The sequence below is a fragment of the Engraulis encrasicolus genome, chromosome 12, assembly GCF_034702125.1.
Source record: "Engraulis encrasicolus isolate BLACKSEA-1 chromosome 12, IST_EnEncr_1.0, whole genome shotgun sequence".
NCBI classification, from domain to species: domain Eukaryota; kingdom Metazoa; phylum Chordata; class Actinopteri; order Clupeiformes; family Engraulidae; genus Engraulis; species Engraulis encrasicolus.
The window spans coordinates 27,779,915-27,790,200 of record NC_085868.1 but is presented as its reverse complement, the minus strand read 5'-3'; the positions used below and the strand labels follow the sequence as shown (position 1 = coordinate 27,790,200).

At 45.0% G+C, this 10,286-nt stretch overlaps 1 protein-coding gene across 1 annotated transcript in view; it reads right to left on the bottom strand.

The window, feature by feature from the left end:
* ly75 (lymphocyte antigen 75) overlaps positions 1–10,286 on the bottom strand; it is an 80,169-nt gene that overhangs the window by 61,078 nt on the left and 8,805 nt on the right. The window contains exons 3-4 of the mRNA XM_063212027.1: positions 7,454–7,642; positions 1–90 (exon numbers count right to left, since the gene is read on the bottom strand). The exon at positions 1–90 is cut by the window's left edge and continues 63 nt beyond it. Of these exons, the coding sequence (XP_063068097.1) occupies positions 1–90; positions 7,454–7,642 (279 nt within the window). The remainder of the gene's footprint in view (positions 91–7,453; positions 7,643–10,286) is intronic.

The window sequence follows — 10,286 nt, the reverse complement described above, 5'->3', positions numbered from 1 at the left end:
CCCTCGCCTGGTGCCATGACACGGTCGCCGTGGAGACATACTGGTAACACTGATCACCACGCGCCTCCCATAGAGTATGGCATCCTTCCACTGGGAAGACACACGCACACACACACACACGCACACGCACACGCACACACACACGCACACGCACACGCACACGCACACGCACACGCACACGCACACACACACAGAGTTAGAGCCTGAACCACCATTGACACAGCATGGACTGATAGCTGCGGCCACCTTTTTGACACCCTCCTGACATTCTTCCACTGGACACAGACACAGACACAGACACAGACACAGACACAGACACAGACACAGACACAGACACAGACACAGACACAGACACACAGGCACACACACACACACACACACACTGCATTGCACGCACGTTGTCAGCTTTAATATACATTGCCTTCTGTGTGCCACATTTCTTTTTCACATTTTAGCAGTCTAGCCTTTTAAAGTTTTTTTCCATTTTTAATTTCACTAGCGACACACAGTAGAGAGTAGAGACTGGAGACTAGAGACACAGGTCACCGTCACAGTAAAGACATAGCACGTCACAGTAGAGACACAGCAGGTCAAAGTCACAGTATAGACACAGGTCACAGTCACAGTAGAGACACGTGTCATCGTCACAGCAGACACATTGTCACAGTCACAGTAGAGACACATTGTCACCGTCCGCGCACAGTACACCATCAACTGGCCAATCTCTGAGTCTCTGTGTTCGTGTGTGTGTGTGTGTGTGTGTGTGTGTGTGTGTGTGTGTGTGTGTGTGTGTGTGTGTGTGTGTGTGTGTGTGTGTGTGTGTGTGTGAGTGTGTGTGTGCTTTTGTGTGTGTGTGTGTGTGTTCACAAGTTAAGTGGAACTCCAGTGAAGCAGCTTCTTCACACGGGAAGTAGCTTTTTCACACGAGAAGATGCACCCCTAATAAGCGTGTTCATGCCCTCTCTCTGGCATTTTGTGAGTGCGTTCCAATATGCAACCTTGCGTCCTCCACTTGTGCTTGTGGTCTTGTACCAGGAAGTAATATGTCATGATGACATCACTGACAACAGCATTATATTTCAATATCTTGCAAGTAATTTTCTCATTTGCAAACTGGATGGTGAATGAAGAATAGTCCCCCAAAAATTGTTTTAGCTAGGCTGATAACGGGGAAACTTTATTGTTTTCTCCATGGAGGAGGGGCCAGGAGGTAGGGCGAGGCCACAAGCACAAGTGGAGGACGCAAGGTTGCATATTGGAATGCACACAATGTCTCACCAGCCAAAGGCCTGGTGGCTGTCTTGCCACCACTGTGTGTATGTCTCTCTCCTGTGTAGTTTGGTGACCAAGTTGCTTTCATAAGAGTCTCGGCACGAGTGAAATCATATGGGAGGAATGTGCCCGGAACTGAGCAGCAGACAAGATACAGAGAGAGAGAGAGAGAGAGAGAGAGAGAGAGAGAGAGAGAGAGAGAGATACGGATACAGTGACAGAGAGAGAGAGACACACACACACGCAGATACAGAGACAGAGAGACAGAGAGAGTGAGAGTGAGAGTTTGAGAGAGTAAGAGAGAGAGAGAGAGAGAGAGTTTGAGAGAGTAAGAGAGAGTGAGTAAGAGAGAGAGAGAGAGTTTGAGAGAGTACGAGACAGTGAGTAAGAGAGAGTGAGTAAGAGAGAGAGAGAGAGTGAATGCTGACAGAGGGAGGGGGAGAGTGTTTGAGCATCACCGTGACCTTTCCACCGCCGCCTCTACTCCCACCTCATCTCCCACCTCATCTCCTCTTGTCCAATCTTGACTCTCTGCCAAGAGGCCTAACTCCACTCCCCTCCACTTTTCATACACACTGTCATAACTGCGTAAATACCTACTGTATACACTACACACTCCAACCCTCTCTCTCTCACACATGCGCACGCACGCACGCACGCACGCACACACGCACGCACCAACTATCTTGCCTAACTCCAGTGTTAATACAAACACAGTGATACATTCACATAAGATACGTAAGGGATAATTGACGACACGGTGTGCGTATAACAGGAAAAATAATGCACACCTAGGTGGTGATGCGGCCACGACGCGAAGCGGAGTGGCCGTTACACCTCGGTGTGCATTATTTTTCCTGTTATACGCACACCGTGAAGTCAATTATCCCGCTTATACCACGGTTGCCACACTGTCTGAAATTTATTTGAGGCATTATTTCGATGCTATAATGGCTAAAACAAAGGTTTTCTGTAGAACTAATTCCTTCCGCCACAAGAAGCTTCTTTTCAAAACTTTCTGGCGAACTGCCGTTGCTAATTCTAAATTGAAGGTTGCTACGGCCAAGACACCGTTGATAGTTCTATCGCATTCGGTTGTCAAGTCAAGAGCCAGTCGTTAATTCTATCGCATTTGGTTGTCAAGTCGGTCGCCTCAATGTTCTACCAATTCGATATATGGGCGCGTCTGACTTGCCCACTAGACCATGCTACAGTTGGCATGATTCCTACACATGTACAGATCTCAATAGATAAAAAAAAAAAACAGGCACCTCGTCAATGTGCTCTCCTCCCATAGGAAACTCCCCTTGATTTATTTTCCACTGCGTTCCCATAGTTAAGCCTATTGATCCGAAATTATCCCATACTTTTCACAAGTTACGATACTCTCTCAACTGATAAACGCTACAACCGCAGGAAACATCTCCTCTCGTGGGGAAGAAACGCCCATGTGAAACGGGCGTCCCTTTGCGCAGGGAATCTCTCTCTCTCTCTCTCTCGCTCTCTCTCTTTCTCTCTCTATCACAAAGTTGACAGAGTGATGGTCAGTTGGGAGAAATAAACATGTTTCAAATTTGATTAGGTCTACTAAGATTTGCTCCAGATTCACTAGGCCTATACATTGCTGGTGTTTCCAGACGCGCGGTGCCACATGTGTCACTTCAGCGCGTAATGCTTGCAACTTTTTTGTGTGTAATTTATGAACGTGCGTGCCTTGGCGCATTGATACACTGGAGTTATGCGGTCAGAAAAGTGACCTAATAGTGGGACTACTTCAGGTGTGCATATATAGACAGTTAATCAATACCCAATTTAGCGCGTCACAATGGGAGATTCCAGACTGCCGTGGTATAAATGCAGATGCACACTAGGGCTGCACGATATATCGAAAATGTATCGATATCCCGATATCACGGTTTGTTATACACGTATCGCAAAAGTTGGTTATATCGTGATACCTACTTTTTAATTTTTAATTACAGCCAATATGGTGAAAGATTTAAAAAAGTATTAAAAAGGTTGACATTTTAAGTTGATGCTGTATATTAGCTGTGTTTTTTCAGAATAAAAATAATGTTGGAAATAAAACATTGCACTCAGTTTTCTCATACATGATTAAGTGTAGAATGGCTAGTAGAGAGGGGAAAATATATGTATATATTAGATATCGCGAGTAATATCGATATCGCAACATACAGTAATGTTATCGTGTATCGCATATTTTTCTAATATCGTGCATCTCTCTCTCTCTCTCTCTCTCTCTCTCTCTCTCGCTCTCGCTCTCTCTCTCTCTCTCTCTCGCTCTCACACACGCACACACTGTAATTGCTTATTTATACAACTCTCGACAATATATCGACCCATCAACCCCGACTCCCCTCCACTTTCATACATACACACTGCCATCCCCTGAATGAATATCAACTTTACCCTTAAGTCCTCAGTCCCCTCCACTACTCAACTCATCTCCTGTATTTGAGCCCAGAACCCCCCCTCTCTCTTCCACTTCTCTCCTGAATACAGGAACCCCCCTAGCCTCCACTTTTCTCACCTCCTCCTCCACTACCATCCCCCCAAACACACACACACACACTTTTCCCTGCATGTCTGTCCATACACCCCGCCACCTCTACCCCCACCCCCCTTTCCACTTCTCTCCTGAATCCAAACCCAGAACCCTCTCTCCTCCACTTCTCCCATAAACCCTCTCTGCCCATACCCCTTCCCTACTCCTATCCCCCTTCCACTTCTCTCCTGTATCTGAGCCCAGAAACCTCCTCTCCTCTCCTCTCCTCTCCTCTCCTCTCCTCCCCTCTCCTCTCCTCCACCCTTGTCTCCATCTGGCCTGCCTTAGCATTTCCTCACAGTGCGGTTGAGCAAGTGTGAGTGTGTGTTTCGATAACAACAGAGGAGCGTGCCTGAGGTGGTAAGTCACTTTTTGTTTCCTCTCCTCCTGACGTACGTGCTACAGAGTGCTCCCCTTCCCAGCACAGCAGGCCGCTTTTGGGAAAGCCAACCCCCTCAGGCCCTTCAGCAGCACACTGACACACTTAACTGACACACACAGGCACAGACACAAGCACACACCTCTCTCTTACACACACGCAAGCGCACGCACGCACGCACACACGTCTGAGGAATGCGACAAGCCGCCGGTGGAGGGCCCGGGAGCTACAGTGTAGTCGGTGGTATCCAGCAATACCGGTTTTCGCTATGTGGTGGCAGGGGTGTTGGAGTGCTATGTGGTGGCAGGGGTGTTGGAGTGTGGAGCATTTTGTGACCGTGCCGCAATTTTGGCTAGCAACAGCTACTGACTCATTGTGTCACACAAACACACAAACAATCATTCAGATGCCAGCCGGGCAAATGAAGGATCTCAGGGCCAAATTGAAATTGCACTCAACAGACAAAACCGAGAAACAAAAAGAGAAACTCTCTCGTCCTGCAAATGCACATTCGTGCAAATAGATATGTGCACACTTGCACTAGTATATTACAAATACACAGGTGTGTAACATAAGTACAGTGGGGCTTTTTTTCGTGCGCATTGAGAAGCGTGCATTGAGAAGCGCACATAGAAACTCCAACGAAAGCATAGTTTGAATGCATCAAGCCAAGCAAACCTCCATTGTAGCCAACAGTAAAGCGAGAGAGAGACAGTGAGAGAGAGGGACAGTGAGAGTGAGAGTGAGTGAGAGAGAGAGAGAGAGAGAGAGAGAGAGAGAGAGAGAGAGAGAGAGAGAGAGAGAGAGAGAGAGAGAGAGAGAGAGAGAGAGAGAGAGATAAACCAAATGTGATTAGGAATCTTTACAATAACAAATGTACCAATGGAAACAAAGTGGGAACACAGCGGAGAGCAGTGCATGACTGTGGTGGAGGTGGGGTTGGGGGGCTTGGTAACACAAACAAAGCATTTTCACAAGGAAATTAAAACTACTGAAATGAAAACAAACAACTTAACCCATTGACGACGCCTAAGGCACCTGCAAAAAAGGGTACTGAATGCCTGAGCCCTTTTTAAGAAAAGCTGCCCTCAGCCTATAAAAACCTAAATATCTCAGCTTCTGAAGCACATAAAAATACGCTGCATTTAAACGCAAAGAGCCTCGTCTTTCATTAGAATGTGTTCATTCATCTCAAACAAACAAAGATTTTTCATAAAGTTGTCTCAAATCTCATGAGCCTGAATGTTGCGTTATGCAGCTCCAGGCACCAGGGCCAATGTTGTGCAACGCAACATCATGCATCAATGGGTTAAGGAAGAAACGCGAAAGGGGGGTGCTTTGTGACTGGGTACACTGCACCAACAAACCAACCCCTACATGTACCAGGCAGCTGCTTTTGGGGACCCAGGTTCGAATATGTCCTGGCTCACTTATATGTTTGAATGACAAAAACTCACAGAGTTACAGATGTGTTTTCGGAGAAGTGTCAAAAATCCCGCCGGTGGGAGTGTAGACTCCAGAGGGTTAAGAGACAGTGTTATAAATTTGCTGTTACCCGAATGGCAATGACCAAGTCGTAGTGCTTACTATAGGCCCTCTGTTATGTCATAGTATTGTAGTACTATGGTAATTAACTTTTCAATGTCCATTACAGTGTGCCACTGGAGGTACGGCGTGCATTAAGGCGGGCTACGATATTTCACAACTAATACATGGACATCAAGGCTGACTTTCATTGAGGAAATGTAATGCAGAATTCATAACTTGAATGAAGTTCTCGCTTTATTTTTATTTTGGGGATGGCAATGAATGGGCCCCTGTAGGTCACAGGCTCACGGTGTGACCGCATCTGCTTAACTGGCTATAGCTACGCCCATGATTCCCAACCCTATCTCATCCCTTACCCAATATATGCACACACAGCATATTCAGTAGGTATATTAAAGGGACACTGTGTGAGATTTTTAGTTGTTTATTTACAGAATTCATGCTGCCCATTCACTAATGTTACCTTTTTCATGAATACTGGAAAAATTGCACTTTTCATACATGAAAAGGGGGATCTTCTCCATGGTCCGCCATTTTCAATTTCCAAAAATAGCTATTTTTAGCTGCAAAAATGACTCTACTTGGACCATACTGGAAATTATTTGTTTATTACTTAGTAAACTTTCATGTAAAGATCAAATTTGGCAATAGGCAGCCCAGTTTCAATGGACAGCATAGTTGCAGTACCTTTTTTGTCCATTTCCTGCACAGTGTCCCTTTAAAAAGGCAACAACAAAAATAAAGTCAGCAACACCAGTTTCTCATTTGCTTTTTTACGGATTTGGATGAAACTTTGTGGAGTTGTTGGAAATGACCACAGGAACAAGTGATTACATTTTGATGGTGATCCTTTTTTTTTAAAAGATTCTTCACCATTGCTAGCCGACACCCCTGGTGACCGCAAATTGAATTGCAGGATAGGGCAAATGTTGACATACCAGTTTCTAACTCCACAAAAAGAAGGCAGAAAGATCAGGCATAACATAGTCAAATGTTCTAACAAACAGCTTCCTTGGCGGAGGTCTGCACTCTCAGAGTGCATTTCTAGTTACTTAATGGTAACTTATTACTCGTTACTCTCTGTTACTGGTCCCTTTTTGCATTTTAATGTCTGCCTTGTTAATGTCCTGTATATGTCTAGGTCTTTGCATGGGATAGAGAGAAAGGCAATTCCACTGGTCCTTGTATGACCTGTGCATATGAAACTGACGGTAAAGCCAACTTGACGTGGAAAATGAAAACGGAACGAGGGCCCTGCCGCAGGTCACTAATCTGCTATGCGGCCGACCAAGGTTTGATTCCCGGCCCAGGCCATTTGCCGAACCCTCCCCCGTCTTTGCTTCCTGTCCACCGCTCATATTTATTTATTTGTATTTATTTGTACATGGGGAATGCCTCTTGAGATGCAACATCTCATTTTCAGTAGGGTCCCCTTGAAACTGGACAATATAGACAATACAAGACAAAACATTACATCGTACAAGACAACACACATTCACACACTCATTCAAACAGCAGCCTCTTCGTTCCCCCACCTCTACAACCCCCAAAGCAGTATGTTCTTGGTTAGTGGGACAGGCCGTAAGTACAAGGCATACATACTATCATACTGTCCTGTCATCAATAAAGTTGAAGAAGACAAAAAAATATTTTAAAAACAATGTAAATGAGTATGTTCAGACACTCACCCTGGAGGAGGCAGAAGCCCCACTTGCCCTGCTGGCTGTAGTTGATGGTGGAGGAGCACCAGCTGAGCCCCTGGGGGAGGGCCTCCAGGTCGGGCTGACCCGGCAGACAGCTGTGGTGCCAGGTGCCATTGTACTGGAAGGGGAAGACACACGGCGCACCCATGGCATTGCCCTGTGTGGTGTGGATGGCTGCAGAGACGGAGAGAAAAGGAGAGAATGAGAGGAAGAGAAGGGAGAGAGAGAGAGAGAGAGCGAAATAAACCAAATGTGATTAGGAATCTTTACAATACCAAATGTACCAATGGAAATAAAGTGGGAACAGAGAGAGAGAGAGAGAGAGAGAGAGAGAGAGAGAGAGAGAGAGAGAGAGAGAGAGAGAGAGAGAGAGAGAGAGAGGAGAGAGAGAGAGAGATTGTTATGCATCGGCTCATCAGACCAGTAACGTCAACATGGCCCATGCACCACAGCAGAATTTTGAACACATAATATTAATTATAACGTAAAAATATAATGTGCTAATTTTGATGCATAGGGCAGTGTTTCCCAACCTTATGTGACTATGCTCCATACATTTGTATAATGTGATTTTCAATGTACTGTGCCCCCTGAATTGTGCCCAAGTATCCGTCGTGGTATCTGCACCCCCCGTTGGGAGCCACTGTCATAAAGGGACAGACTAAGGTTGCATTTCAATATGTACACTCCCGTCCTCCGCTTGTGCTTGTGGCCTCCATGGAGAAAAGAATAAAAGTTTCCCAGCTGTCAGCCTAGTCACAACAACTTTTTTGTTCACCATCCTAATTGCAAATGAGAAAATGACATTAGAATTGTACTTTTGCAAGATATTGAATTAATTTTCTGTCGTCAGTGACATCATCATGAGGTCACAGGCAGGCAAGTGAGCAAGGGAGGACTGAAGTCCGCATATTGGAATCCACACTAAATGTCACATGCTTTCCAACATCATCTTTAACCCTTTGATGCCTAGAGCGTCTGCAAAAAACGCCTGTCGAATGCCTAAGCCCTTGTTGGGAAAGTTGCCCTCAGCCTATAAAAGCCTAAACATCTCAGCCTCTGATGCACATAACAACATGAAATAAGTTGCATGTACCCTAATACCCTAATTGTGCATTAGAATGTGTTCATTCAGCTGTAACATACCCACATTTTTATTAAAAAAGCTAAAATCCTCATGAGCCTGAATGCAGCGTATATGTCGCTCCAGGCAGCAAAGGTCAAACAACATATACGAGTCATCAGGCATCAATGGGTTAACTTGGTTTTGGCTTATGCTGGACTGGTGAAAGCTTGGTGACAACAAAGGATCCATGCTCTGGATTTAGATGTAGTGGCCTACTATTTATGTGGTTCTTGTCATTCAACAAGCAGGACTGTTTTCAGACTAACTATACATAAACTATACAATATTGCTGAAAAAGAAAAAAAACACAAGCCCCCTGCTGTTACCCTTAACAGGATACCACTGTGAGATGCCTCAAACCACAATGTCTTCTTTACTGTGGTGGTGGTAGTGGCGATGGCGGCAACACAGCCTTATTCACAGGCCTCACACACGTACTGCACACTGTTGCTTTGCTGACCATAACAAAAAAGCAGCAGTAACAGTAACAGAAACTGAAACGTACGCCTCTAATGTGTGCAGCTTAAACTAGGACAGCAAAACCAGTGTGGTGGGCTTATGGGTTGGTCAGGGATTCCCCCAAGCATCTTTTTGTGTAGCACCTCCCACCTTGACAATAAAAAACCTCATCCCACTTTGACTAGGTCCCCAGAAAAGATAAAGACTTCATATTAGGAAATCATTAGTAATTGCTTGAAAAAAAAAAACACTAATAAAGAAGTTGCTTTAAAAAAATGATTTTAAGAAAATGCTAAGCTTTTCATTTTTGGTGGTTAAACGTAATACATAGTATTTTCATAAAATGACATTACATTAGATACCCTTCCTAATGACAATAGCCACATCTCATATCGGCTAGCCCGCCATCTTGATAAACATGCGCTCTGGGGGAAGCGCTGAGGTTGCCAGAGGTCATAAACAGGTGCTGGCCCGTCACTGGCACAGGCCTGGCCCGTCACTGGCCCAGGCCTGGCATATCTCTAACCTCCAACCGCATGTGGCAGGTGAAACAGGCAATGTGTATTGTGAATGGCAACGGTGCATTCAATGGGCAACGAGAAAATACGGGGATGCACTGACAACTGGTTGACAAGTTAAACACACCGACAGCATGTCGGGCATGCCAAGCAACAATGTGAGGGAAAAAAAACAAGAACACTGATATGATTTAGAGAAAGGGAATTTTGGAAAGAATGGATTCAATACAAGTTAACTCAGAATGCAGTTTGTACTCTTAAAATCAAGGGTGCTGAGAGTACAGGCCAAACAGGAAAGTCTTGCAGCTATATTTAGTGGTCTGTAAGGGGAAAAAGAGCTTTATCAGAGAGAGAGGGAGAGAGAGAGAGAGAGAGAGAGAGAGAGAGAGAGAGAGAGAGAGAGAGAGAGAGAGAGAGAGAGAGAGAGAGACACAGACAAGTAGGTATGTGTGCCGCCAAGTCAAAACAGGCCAAACTGGGGACACTTCACTTGAGGAGTTTTACTGCAGACACTGTTTAGATGAAGGAACCCGTTCCCATTTCCCAATGAAGGTAACTCTGCACTGAAAACATAAACCCTTACCGTCATCGACAAGAACATCTCAACACAAATTGAGAATGGTGAAACAAAGGGGAAACAAACATTTTCCACTCAGTTAAGTAACAAAATAAATAAATTAAGACTGTGACAGCTTGTATTTATAATTTTCCTAAA